Here is a 13,615-nt window from a genome sequence, read left to right as displayed (position 1 = left end):
GTGCTAAGGGCTACCTAATACAAACAAGTCCATGTGAAGCAATGGGCATGACAGTAGCATAGTGTATTACTTGTAATCAAACTATACAAACATCATGTGAAGCAATGTGACTATGATTCTAATGTTTTGTAATGGTAATTTAATGATCATGTATATATACGTGTGTAAAATCTAAATCTGTAACATATACATACTATATATGCGTGTTTTACACGTGGAAGCTACTCAACTTATATATGCTGCTACAGTTCTAAATCCTATTCCAGTCGAATTTCTTTGACTATTTAATCTTCGATTTCAGCATGTACATAATCAACGAAAACAAAATTTTTCTGGAGTTCAAATAAGGTGTATGCCAAGCCAGCACTTACAATCGCCAGGGCGCCCAAAATAATTCGGTATCTGATGTCAGAAGGGATTCCGGCTGTTGCAGAACAGCAAACGACCACACCAATCAAAAACTTTTGCAATGTCTCAAATGTTTTATATGCGCTTTTACAAGACGAGCATTTCAGTGTATGCTGCTCATATCTGTCCAGCATCTGTAACACACAAACAAAGTTGGAATGGTTCTTAAACTATAAGACACGTAAAATGCAACAACTGCAAAACTAAGGTAACAACCGCAAATATTGTCCACTATCTAACACGAGAACCTAATTTGGACGGTTTATGGTTTGGCAGTTCTTATGTTTAGATGAAGTAAATCGGTATAATTTGATCTACAAAAGCGATTGGATTTGGCAAGAGGAAAAGTTGGTGTATGCCACCATATATTGATACCTGACGTTTGGACAAGACGGTAGATGGCAACGGTAGTTGCTCAACGCTACCGAACCACTCTGGCTGACCATTTCCATGTCGCCTAAGCCAATTCCGAAACGCCAAGACAAAGCGGTCAGCTTGTGTAGGCGTGAACGTGAGTTTTGTATACTCTTTATTAATATCTGCAGAGGACTCCCTCGACTTTGAAAGGAAGATCTTTTCTTGACCTTGAAGCACAATCATATCTCCATCGTACACCTTATTTGAAGTCCAATGCTCTTGCCATCTCGGAAATACCTGTCGTCAGCAATAAGAAAAATACACGTCATTCAGCTTCAGTATGTACATAAAACCCGCAATTTCTGGTTTGGTGATGCTATGGCCTATGGGAAAAAGCGGGCATCTGTTCTCCCTATGTATGTCAAAAGCAGCAAAGAAATTCTAAAAGTTCAGATAAAACTAAAAAGAAGAAAAAAAGAAATCTGAGATACGGAAATATCCTTAATAAAAGGACACTTTTAGCTATCCACATTTCTTCTTACTTAGTTCTTATCATAAAATCTTATTGAATGTCGCAAAAAAGGCTCTGCAGAGTCATCTGTGATACTTTTTGAGAAATTTTTATTCATCCAAGCATCAACAATCCAGGATAATGTAATTCTTTTCATTTTAGACGACAGAAAGTTACTTTAGGAAGTTGATATGGCTGTCTGAACTAGGGATGAGCATCGATCGGTTAAAGTCAGTTTGACTGACCGAAAACCGAATAACCAATAGCTATTTTTAAATCTTCATAACCGACCAAAAATATAGTTCGGTTTTCGATCGGTTATGTCGGTCACCAAAAAACCAAAGGTCATAACCCATCTAAAACATTCCATTTCAAATATTCAAATTCAAATTAAACCAATTATGCTACTCTAAATAACCTATATATAGTATATATTTTATCGGTTATTCGGTGACCACGGTTTTTGAACGTCCATAACCGACTAATAATCAATATCAATATTTTTTAAAAAAACTAGTAACTGACAGCCAACCGAAAACCAAAATTTTCAGTCAATTCAGCTATCAGTTATAGGTTTTGTCGTTTTCCGGTAATTATGCTCACTCCTAGTATGAACAGAATGTTTCTCAATATATTCATCCAATACCACGAAAGCTATGGAATCACAATAGAAGTAAGCCCAATATACCTGCCACCAGGCAGGCCCTGGCATTGTGAGCTGGAAGAAGTTCCGAGCACTACAGACAATTGAGCGGGTCTTCCCCGGTGCCATGGGTACATTGAAGGAGCAAATCCAAATTACCCATTTTTGATCTCCAAGAACTGGAAGCTTTGTGTCAATCTCTATTCTGAAAAAGACGAGGAAATCACCCGTATTAGGAGTTTAAGACACACACGCACACATACATAACGGAATGACTTGGTAAACACAAAAATCTTAACAGAATTTTGATGGCACATACAATTAGAACTATACGTTAAAACTCAACCCGTCAACCCAAAGTTATAAGTAAAATTCACTAAAGAAATACTAAAAACAAAGGAAAGAAACAGATAATGACGGGAGCTCATCTGCTTACACAACGATAAAACTTACTTATTCATCGCATAGCAAGGAGCAATAAACTTGGCACTAATTTTAGGGTTATCACTATTTGCACCAGCATAACCCCAAGGTCCTGAAGACTCCATTTTGAATGGCAACGGCTTGGCTCTATCTCTCCTACCAGTAACCTGTAAATTTCAGAGAGTTGGAGAAACCATGAATACTTATGCAGATTATAGGGAAAACAAAGAGTTCCTATAATGCGTTTAGTAACTGGAGAAATGAGTCATTTTTCTTTAAAAAATAGAAAATTGGAGAAATGAAAAACTGAAAAAACAGAAGTTTACAAAACCGCGAAATTTGAAATGCCACACTAGAAGTTTACAAAGCCATAATTCTTTTTTACGGGCCAGCAAAACTTCATTTGAAATGTCATACTAGAAGTTTCTTTATGTTTATTAATACCAACTAAAACAACACGAACATTCTATGTTGAGCTTGAGCAGGCATGCCATTATTTTTTAAAGTATAACTTAAGCTACATATGTATTCTTGGATTTTATATCTATTATGTCTCACTGAACCAGAATCTGTATCCATATGACTACTATTTTCTATTTGACGCTTATCATACCTTGTGATGTGCAAAATCAATGTGAGAAGGGTCTGACACATTCTCCATCAAAGTATCATACCCATAATACAGATCACGCTGGATCGTCACTGTTGCAAACTCAGGCTTATCAAATTCTTCAGGTAACCTAGTAACCAAATCAAAAAATAATTATAAAAAAAAAAAAAAAAAAAAAAAACTCAGGCAAAGTCATTAAGAAACTACAAAGAAGTGTATAGCCACATCATGAATAGTCTGTCCACTAATTACTATAATGGGCAAAATCTTGTATGAGACTGTCTCATGGATCAAGTGTTGCATAATTATTATGTTTTCTATCATAAGTATTACTCCGTACAATTTCCTAATAAGTAACTTTCAGCCTCCAATATTACATTCTGATTTCAAAATATTACATTTTCATCAAAAGTATCACATTTTTCCTCATAAGTATTACACTTTCTCTCATAAATAACAATCAACCAATTTATCTATGATTAGTATCACACCTTTTTTTTCATAACTGTTCAATCCCTAAATATTAAATTTTGATTTAAAAGTATTACACTCCTTGATTAGTAAGGGATAATTAGTATGATAAGTATTACATTTCCATTCTAACGAGACGGTTTCACAAGAGACTCACCCAATATAATAACGGTGTGGAATAATTTTGTTAATAAATAAATCTAACACAAATAAAGCAAGCAAACATACATGGGGGGCTTGGTGGCAGCAGCTCGCTCCCACCCATTCTCGTCAGGCCAGACAAAGAGAAGTCCCTGAGACACCATAGCCGGAAGCTTGGTGGCGCATGCCCTGGGCGACTTAACGGCACGCGCCTCCGGTCCCTCCGAGGCAGCCTGCGGGATCCTCGTACAAGACCCACACCCATCAAACGACCACCCATGGTACGAGCACTGCAAATGCCCGTTTTCGTCTAATCTCCCTTCCTACCATAATACATAGGTTAGGCAAATCAGCAAAAAGTTAAATAAAATTTTCAGAATAAGTTATGGAAAACAAAAATTGGGAATGGGCAGTAAAATTACAGATAAAGGAGCGAGGCGGTGGGGGCATTTGTCGTCCATGGCGACCCACTGGGAGGTGGATTTATCGAACCAGAGAACGATCTCGCGGTTAAGGAGCTGAAAAGGGGTGGGCAGAGCCGGGTCGAGATCTTCCACTAGGGAAACCGGGTACCAATGGTCCCGCCAATTGAACTTAGACGATGAACCATCTTCGCCCATCTGGCTCACAAGTTCATCATCCCTTTCATTCGATCCCAAAATTGGGTCCTCGGATGCCTGAGGCGGGGTGGTGGGCGGCGCCGCCACGCGAAGAGGGGTCACAGCGCTCCTCCTCCTCCTTCTCCCTCGGAAACACAACGCGTTACTGGGGTGCGGAGAGAGCGAGGAGCGAAGGGGAGAGAGAACTGAGAGAGTGTGGAGAGTGGGGGAGAGCGAAGAAGCCATGGGAATGGGAATACAGATTGGAAGGAAAGCGGTGAGAGGAGGGATTATTATTATTATTATGCAGAATTCAATTCATTCGGCGAAGCGGTGATGGAGTGTGGAATGGAAGTGAAAGAAGGCTTTGCGTGCAAGGTAGAAAGTTGAAGTGTTGAACAGCGATGCAGAAGTTGATCTGTGTGCTCTTTCGCTGGTCCACACACAGTGCAGACGGATTCTGTGTGTGAAGTGGGAACGCCTCTGGGCTGCCATCTGTTACGTCTCCCCTCTGGAACTTACCGCAGTTAGAGCGGTGACAAGTAACATCAAAGATTATAGTGGAAACTTGGACAACACCATCATGTTAATTAGATAGTTGATTTAGTAATTACAAATTTATCATTTTGATTTTTAATTGGAACAATTTATTCATCTTCTTAATTTGAAACAGTCAATTACAAAAACAAAACAAAAAAAAAAAAAAATTAAATTGAGGTATGATTGTCTTGATAATTTATCGCCTTTCTCTTTGGCGGAGAAGGTGAACGGTCGCCAGAGTTTGGTCGGAAGTTTGCTGGAACTCTCGTGACTCGCAATGGCAGGCCACCGATTTCTGGATTCAATGCTCCAAAATAGTATGTTTATGCATTTAATTGTAACATTTGAAAGTTTAAAGACGTAATTGACTTTTTGATTAAAAGTTCAGGGATCTATTTGACTATTGTTATAAATATTATTATTATGGACATTATTATATATATTGTAGTAGTTGTAATTGATAGGTTACTACCTTTTATATGTATTGTTATTACCTTTTATTTGGTGATGCCTTTGTATAAGAATTCTAAGGATGAATGAGAAGAAAATTGGCTTTCCTCCCTACTTTCTATCTATTCTGAATATTCTTACAACACGTTATCAGCCATGATGCTCTAACCATCCTCGGTGAATTGAGAAGTTGGTAGGAATGAATTTTATGCGATTTCGATTATGAAAATCATAAGTGTTTTATGGGGATCTTGAATTTGAGATATCATGGCGAAAAACAATTGATAGCAACGATGGATGTGGTGTCACCTTCACTTTGTCTAGGAGGGTGTACAGAACTGCTTGGTTGTCCAAAAGCACTATCATTTCTTCGAAGAAACTAGTGGCGAAATCGGTTGCAATCTCGGAGATGTCTGATTCGTTCCACTCGCCTTCCCTTAATTAAGATCTGTTGGATATAATCCATTCAAACTACAACCTTAATTTTTGGGGAGTCAATAAATGACTTCCGTCATTTGTGTACATGATGTGGCTAAATGACTTTTTGTCATTACCACTTCCCTTGCTTGTAGCTATTGTGTGGTTGGGACAAAAGGTGTCTTCACCTTCCTACACACTATATAAACAAGCAAGGAAACCTTGTCTAAAGGCAAGAAATATTTCTTTCTTTCTTTCGCCCTTTGGTGTCTGCATAGTAAAGTCTGAGCAATAGTAAGGGTTCGCCTATGTGATTGCTAGTGCAAGCTATCCGTAGTAGGTCTGTGTAACCTATCAAAAGCTTGTCAGGGTTCTAACTGCACCGTTACCGGGCAAATAACGCTTTTAAGGTAGTGTTATTGTAACACGACACAGATTTTCTTTCAACCATACACCAATATTGTCCGTGCTTCTTAAAAGGCTTCCAGATCGCTCGTTGACGTTGCAATTTTCCCCAACAGTTAAAAGCGTTATCTGTGCAACAGTCAACTTTTAGCATTATGACAGCTTCTGTCATACCGGATCTATCAAAAATCACCGCGCTTGATGGGAAAAATTACAGTAGGTGCGCTCAAAGAATGCTTATTCTCTTTGAACAATTAAAGTTGGTTTAGTTGCACATGAACCTACTCCAACAGTGTTCTCTCTCTTTGGTGCTACAAAAGCTAACCATGAATCTGATTACACTCCTGGTGAAGAATCGAGAGAAAGCAGTCCTGAAATAGACTATATTCCGGGTCAAGAATCGGGTGTAACTCTGATGCAGTTTAGAAATGACAATGCGGCAGCCAGAGGATACCTTCTGTCACAAATGAATGACGATTTGTTCGACATCTATGTCAAACAAGACTCGGCAAAAGTCATTTAGGAATCACTGTCAGAAAAGTACGGTTCCAATGAAACTGAAAATCAAAGTGTCAGAACTGTCTACAACAAAAGGAGTAGAAAAATCAAGAAGTTCAAAGGAAGGAGTTTTACATGCAAAAAGCAAGGACACCGAGCACACCAGTGCTACCATCACAATGGCAAAACTAGCAAAAGTCAATCTGACAGAGCAAGATGAGTATTGAGTCTCTTTAAATAAGTAGTTATTTTTGAGTAACTATATTTGCTTTAGTTCTAAGGGTTTGCATGAAGTATGATTGTCTTAGTACTGAATTCTAGTTGAGCTGTCTAGATTTTGATTACTCAGTAGTACTTATTTCTTTAGTATTTTGAATACTAATGACGTTGATTGAAATAATTCGTGCATAGATATTGCTCAAACTTTTTACTAAAATTATTTGTATAAAAATAAGAACAGATATCATAGGCTTCAATTGTAATTTAGTGAGAACATGAAAAAGTCATCATTCTTAAACACTCTGTCTAGGAAGATGGTTTTTAAGTAAACTTCGGTTTCACCACTCGACCTGGGAGTACTTAAGAAGTAGGGCATTGATCATGCAGGCTAGTTAGAGCGCCACTTGATCTTCACCTGAAATGAGGTTGACTTTCATATGTTGTTAATCAATCAAAGCCTTGCAATAGAAATTGTTGAAGTACTGCAATAGTAATATTGATCTGCATCCTATGAATGCTTTATATGAGTTTTGATTTCCTCAAGGGAATGGAAAATTGTGCAAGTGACAACTCTGAAGTCTCATTGTTGAGAGATATTTCCAAATAAATGTGAGCTCGAACATATTCCTTGTGTATGAGATTAATTTCTTATAAGAATATTATGTGAAATTTGTAATTATGTTGTTCAACTTGATGTAGCATGTGGACAACATTATTTCTATGGCTTACTAACAATGAGTATTTGTATATATAGTATTTAAACTCTTGATTGAGTCATATTGAAATACCTATAATTCCTAGTTAAAGGGTAATTGTGATCAATTGAGATAACCAAGTTTGTTGAAATATATTCAATTGTTGAGCATGTATCAGGCAGAGTGCGAAGCTTCTATAATGCTCCACAAAGCAAGTCGGCAAAACTCAGTCTACAAAGGAGCTAATGTTGGGCACCAAAGATCAATCTGGGTAAGAGATCAAATACATTTGACAAAATTATTTGTAAGTGTTGCATTGTGGGGGTAATAAACTCCTTATATTTTCATCAAAAGTTTCTTTATGCTATTGAGAATAATGATGAAAGAGGATGTTTCATGTTAAACATAAAAATCTCAAGAGATTATATTTGAGTAAACGAAGTACTCATCAAAGTACATGTAAGTTTGGTCAAGAGAATCAACTTACTTGAGGGCTAATTATGAGGATTAGTCGCTGACTCATTGGAAGGACTGAAAGTCCAAGTGGTAATGAATTCGTGGTGGATCCCACTTCTGTGGTCAAACGAAGCCATGAAAAGAGTTACAAAATAGTACAGTAGTTGGTCATTCCAACAGTGTGTGTACTTGTGAGGTTGAGCTACAACTCTTAATGAATTCATAACTCTTTGAGAAAGGGTGGTTTTGTTGAGACAAACCTAATGAATTCACCGCATAATGACATGAGTACAAAGTGCTCTTGGTGACTTATACTCAATTGAGGTGGTCTATGTTGAGGTAGACCTAAAGAGATCCGTAACTTGAGTAGAAAAGGGCTAACCGCCTCTTATGAAAGATAATGGGGTTATCCCAAGAAGCTGAGTGGCTAAAAAACATGGTGATAACCGTGCAGTTGTGGGGGTGTCCAACACCTTCACCACATTGTGATTCACAAACTGTCGTTTGCGTTGCAAATAACAGTGCCTCTGATAGAAAGAAAAGACTTACAACTGATTTATGTCTTTAACTACTCTATAAGCTTTAATGGTAGTCTATACTAAGATAGACTTAATAGAGTTAAAAGTCTAAATTGAGATAGACTTGATAAGACATAAAAATCTGTAATGCGGTAAGACTTGTCAGAGTTAAAAGTCTATGTTGTGATAGACTTTGATAGGGCAGAAGTCTATTTTTGAGACAGACTAACATTCTTTAATACTAAGGGTGTTCATAAGAAGTCAAAGAGTTTGACTTTTGTAGAACCTGCTTTTTGAGTTGGTGTGTGCATTCGAGTTCAAAATTTATCTAACCGGTGAGTTCAAGATTCACATCACTCCCGGGAAGAAAATTAGTCAGTGTTACTACATGTCAGTTCAAGTTCTCAAACACTGACATTAAGATCAACTCATTTGTATTGTTCAGACATTACCTTCTTCTAGCCTCTACTTTGAATGTGTGGGGGATTGTTGGATATAATCCATTCAAACTACAACCTTAATTTTTTGGGAGTCAACAAATGACTTCCGTCATTTGTGTACATGATGTGGCTAAATGACTTTTTATCATTACCACTTCCCTTGCTTGTAGCTATTGTGTGGTTGGGACAAAAGGTGTCTTCACCTTCCTACACACTATATAAACAAGTAAGGAAACCTTGTCTAAAGGCAAGAAATATTTCTTTCTTTCTTTTGCCCTTTGGTGTCTGCATAGTAAAGTCTAAGCAATAGTAAGGGTTCGCCTACGTGATTGCTAGTGCAAGCTATCTGTAGTAGATCTATGTAGCCTGTCGAAAGCGTGCCAGGGTTCTAACTACACCGTTACCGGGCAAATAACGCTTTTAAGGTAGTGTTATTGTAACATGGCACAGATTTTCTTTCAACCATACACCAATATTGTCCGTGCTTCTTAAAAGGCTTCCAGATCGCTCGTTGACGTTGCAATTTTCCCCAACAAGATCGACCCAATCTATATCCTCGGCCGGAGATCACTGTCGAGGAGCGAAACCACCACCTCCGCCGCGAAACTACCGCGGCAAAAACAAGTCGTGTTGACAGCAAACGTTTGATGACGCCGATAATGGTAAAAAAGGACGCAATAGAACCTTCACAGCCGCATGCAGTCAGCGCAACAATCTTTAAGCGTGTGGACGGCCAGTGCATCGCCAGATTGAACGCCGATCGTGCTAGAGGAGAAGTGAAGTTGACCGCCGGTTGAGCCAGGAGAGGTGTCGTAGCAGGCGATTGATGCGTAGTATATTTGCAAACAAATAATTCTCGGAGTACGAGTTATCGATCCACAGGGAAGTGGTTGTATCAAGCACTAGTTACTAACTTATTCATTAGAGCTAATCCTAACAATTACTTAGATGATTGATTGGCATAAAATAAATAAAATAAAACAGAGGTTCAGGATTTTGAAAACAATTAGAGAGAAGATGAGATTCATGTGATTCAAGTATTTAATCACCTAGTGCCAATTATCGTTTGCAATATTTAGTTTGGAATTAAGATTTGTGTGGGAATGCAAAGTGGAATCGAATTACTCCCGTAATCTCTATTCCTAGTGAATTTCCACTCCCATGGCTTAAACACCCAATAAGATCAAAAGATCAGCATTCAATTATTCCTAATTACTACCATCTCCCGATTGGCAACAATCTAGAATAAACTTCCCCTAATAAGTTCCCCTTTCCCAAGGACCAACCATTAGGTGCAATCGTGTGTGCCCTAATTTATGCCCCAACTCCCATTGGTGACACAAACATGGCTATGAAGCTAGTAACTATGGCCATTAATTACTAGCATCAAACAATATTATCACGATTGCAACACAAGTATTAAACCCAAATAATAATATATTAAAGAAACTGAGAGCTCAGGCACATAGGTTCATAAACACTTTTACCCAAGAATCTCTAAAGAATTTAGCCAAGCATGACTAAATTATACATAGCAAATATAAATAAAGAATTACAAATCATCAAAAGAGTACAAGAATTAACCAGCCGATTTTCCCAAATCTCCCTAGTCTTCTTCTTGCTTTCCAAGACAACTTGTGGCTCTTGATTTCTCTCCTTCTTGTCTCCAAGAATCTCTGAATTCTCTCAGTCCCCGTCTTTGTCCTTAGGGTTGAGGAATGAGGGATTTTATAGTGGGTACAAAGTTGAGATGAAATAGAAATCTTGTACCAAATTGGACTCAAATTCTAATTCCTATATTTAAATAAAGAAATTGTCGTCTTTAATGATATTTAGAATTTGGAAGATTCCTTGAATTGCTAACTTTTAATATGGAGATATGAGCCTTGAAGTCCGCGCAATTGATATTAGGAAAAGAAATCTCGCGCTTGTATTGAATTTTGCCCAGCTGCGCCACTTTAGGCGTCTGTTTTTTTATCCGCGCCACTTTAGGCGTCTATTTTTTATCCCAGAAACAGACGCATATTCGACGCGTCGAGAATTTTCTCGACGCGTCGAGACTTCCTGTGCGCGAATTAATTAGCTACTGGAAAATTTCGACGTGTCGAGCCCTTGACTCGACGCGTCGAGTCCACTGGGCCCCGAACTCATCCAAAATTGCTCCAAACTCATCCTTGAACTCCCCTTGGTCATATCTTTGACCTAAAATGGTTCAAAAACACTAACAAACACTGTAAAATATTCAAAATAAGTGCGAACCATAATTAAATGATAATAGCAAGGAAAACATGTATTAAATAAGCAAAATTAAAGAACTTAGTTACTGGATGATTCAAAATAACCATAAAAACAAGCACAGATGTGATAACATCACCCCCTCACACTTAAGCTTTTGCTTGTCCTCAAGCAAAACTAAGGAATAAAATCATAAGTCAAAACATACAAATTACTCATGCTCTCTCTTGCACAACCTTTCAAACCACCAACCCACTTGCTACAAAACTAACTAAATCAAATTAGTTTGGCACATAAGAGACCCATTTCCAAGCCAATAACCAAGCACCAAGAATTTAAAGCATGTGAGGATCAAATGTGCACAAATACTCAGTTGAGATTATGCAAGATACGGTTCATGAATGAGATCCCTTAGGCTTGCCTTTCATACTCCCCTAGATCAAATCTAAGAATGCATGCTAAGATCAAATAGGACTTTATTTAGCTTGTAATGGGGCTACGGGTGATGGCTAACAAAGAAGTGGTATGGAAAAATTAATCAAAAAGAGAGAATGTCACAATTTATCTAAACTTTTCAAAATTTGGAAGAGATGAGATAATCATAATTCCAAGGAGCAAATTTCTTTTAAGAACTTAGCAACTCTTTGGTAAAGTGGGGATCCAAACTCAAAAACTTTCAATCTCTTTCTTTTTTTTTTTTTTTCTCATTCTTTTCTTTGTCTTTGGACTTCTTTTGGATATAGCAAGATAATTTTAATCCAAACTTTCATGACCTCCACACTTGAACATTTGTAACACTAGCTGCTTTTTTTCGTAGCACAACTCCATAAAACTCTTCTTACGGTAAAGATGAAGATAAAAGTTTCATTCTCTCAAGGGTGGAAGGGAAATATTTGGCCACGGGCTAAGGGTTATAATAATGGGGTAAATCAAAGAAAAACAATCACAAAGAGGGGATAAGTGCTTAGCACTTATTTGAACAAACAAAAGGCACAATGGGGATACGAAGGATAAAAATATATATAGGGGCAGGTTTAAAGGCTATGGCTAAACAAAAATGGCCTAAATCACTTCAAAACATGCAAAACTTAGACATCACTTAGGGAGTAATGAGGCAAGTTCTAGCAAAACACCCATGACCGGAATCTCACATAAGCCTTCACTAGCAATGCAAAACACAAGATCAAGAACTAATCCAATTATTAAGTGGTTAACAAAGCTATTGGCAAGAGAATAGATCAAATATGTGTTACACCTCAAATCATCCATCACAAATTGAGATGCAGCAAGCACCACTAAAACAAACCACAAACCAACAAGAGAGAATAATTGTAACTGCATGCTAAGACAAGTAGCTTATTCACCAAAAATAGCATATGAGTCATCCAAGCAAAAGCAAAAATTTTAAAAATTTTAGAAATATCCCCAAATTAATGATTCCTCCCCCTCACACTTAAAACTTTGCATCATCCCTGATGCAAAATAAAAGAAAAGGAGAACAAGAGAAAAGAGAAAACTAAAAAGCAATAAAATAATCACGAACTAGAAAATAATAAAACTAAATAAGACGAAACTAGAAAGCAATAAATAAATAGGGAAAGTAATAAAAGATAACATGGGGTGCCTCCCATGAAGCGCTAAATTTAACGTCGTTAGCTCGACGTTACCTCTCTAGCCATCAGGTGATTGGAGAAGAAAAATCCCCTTCTTTCCATCAACTTTCTCTTCCAAGTATTTCTTCAAGTGGTGTCCATTTATAAACTCTCTTAAGCTCGAACCCTTCACGTCATCATGTAAGGAACCACATTTGCCCGAATCAAGAATTATGCCTCCATTCTCTTTTCTTTCTTTTTCAACACTCTCTTGTTCAACAAGTAATGAGAGTCTCGGATCATTCACATGAACCAACAAGTATTGGGAATCATTGGATATATAGATAGGCAAATGTGTGCCATTATCCTTAAGAACTCCAATGCCTCCCAAATTCAAAATTTCTCTGAAGTTCTCTCCAAGAGAAGTGTTATCCATTGGTGAGACATCCTCATTCAAATCATGTGCTCCATTAAGAACTTCCTCATCTAATGGGCAACTCTCTATATGTTCCTTGCCATCATTACCTTGCAACTCTACATTTTCCTCCCAGCTTGGTGTCTCCATCTCAATGCCTTTATCAAATATTTCTTCATCTTCCTTTCTAAGATCCTCATCATCCTTTTTATTTCTCTCAACTTCATGACCTTCATTTGGCAAGAGCAACTCTTCTAGAACCTCTCCATTAAATGAATCTTGAAGTGGCTCTTGAATTGTCAAATCTTGCTGTCGAGCCATCATGTGATCGAGTCGAGCATTCATGCGATCAAGTTGAGCCTTCATGTGATCTTGTAACTCCAGATATTTCGAGCACAATTGCATTACCTTGGTCTCTTTGGACTTCATCTCAATTATTTGGTCAAGTGATTGACAATCTTGTTGAAACTCTTCGTACGGCAACTCTTGAGCTCGCCCTTGATACTTGTAATTGGGATCCACGATAAAGCAATTTTCCGCCTCATGAGATCCACCACATATCATGCACCGTG

General features: G+C 37.7%; 1 protein-coding gene across 1 annotated transcript; it reads right to left on the bottom strand.

Annotated features, from left to right (window-relative positions):
* Nucleotides 1-34: 34 nt before the first annotated feature.
* LOC109181409 (pheophorbide a oxygenase, chloroplastic) lies at nt 35-4,546 on the bottom strand. The gene is made up of 7 exons (XM_019331199.1): nt 3,987-4,546; nt 3,652-3,887; nt 2,956-3,082; nt 2,373-2,509; nt 1,965-2,124; nt 784-1,062; nt 35-542 (listed from the first exon to the last, which is right to left on the bottom strand). Exons 1-7 carry the CDS (start codon nt 4,407-4,409, stop codon nt 285-287), a joined length of 1,620 nt encoding a protein of 539 aa, XP_019186744.1. The 5' UTR covers nt 4,410-4,546; the 3' UTR covers nt 35-284.
* Nucleotides 4,547-13,615: the final 9,069 nt, after the last annotated feature.

The sequence above is a fragment of the Ipomoea nil genome, unplaced genomic scaffold (genome assembly GCF_001879475.1).
Source record: "Ipomoea nil cultivar Tokyo-kokei standard unplaced genomic scaffold, Asagao_1.1 scaffold0100, whole genome shotgun sequence".
NCBI classification, from domain to species: Eukaryota; Viridiplantae; Streptophyta; class Magnoliopsida; order Solanales; family Convolvulaceae; genus Ipomoea; species Ipomoea nil.
This window is presented reverse-complemented; position numbering and strand designations above follow the sequence as displayed.

Coding starts and splice junctions, on each gene's coding strand:
- LOC109181409 (XM_019331199.1), bottom strand. CDS start 4,409: ATGGCTTCTTCGCTCTCCCCCACTCTCCACACTCTCTCAGTTCTCTCT. Junction 3,083..3,651: donor GCTGCCACCAAGCCCCCCAT/GTATGTTTGCTT, acceptor TTTGGTTACTAG/GTTACCTGAAGAATTTGATA. Junction 2,510..2,955: donor TTGATTTTGCACATCACAAG/GTATGATAAGCG, acceptor TGAAATTTACAG/GTTACTGGTAGGAGAGATAG.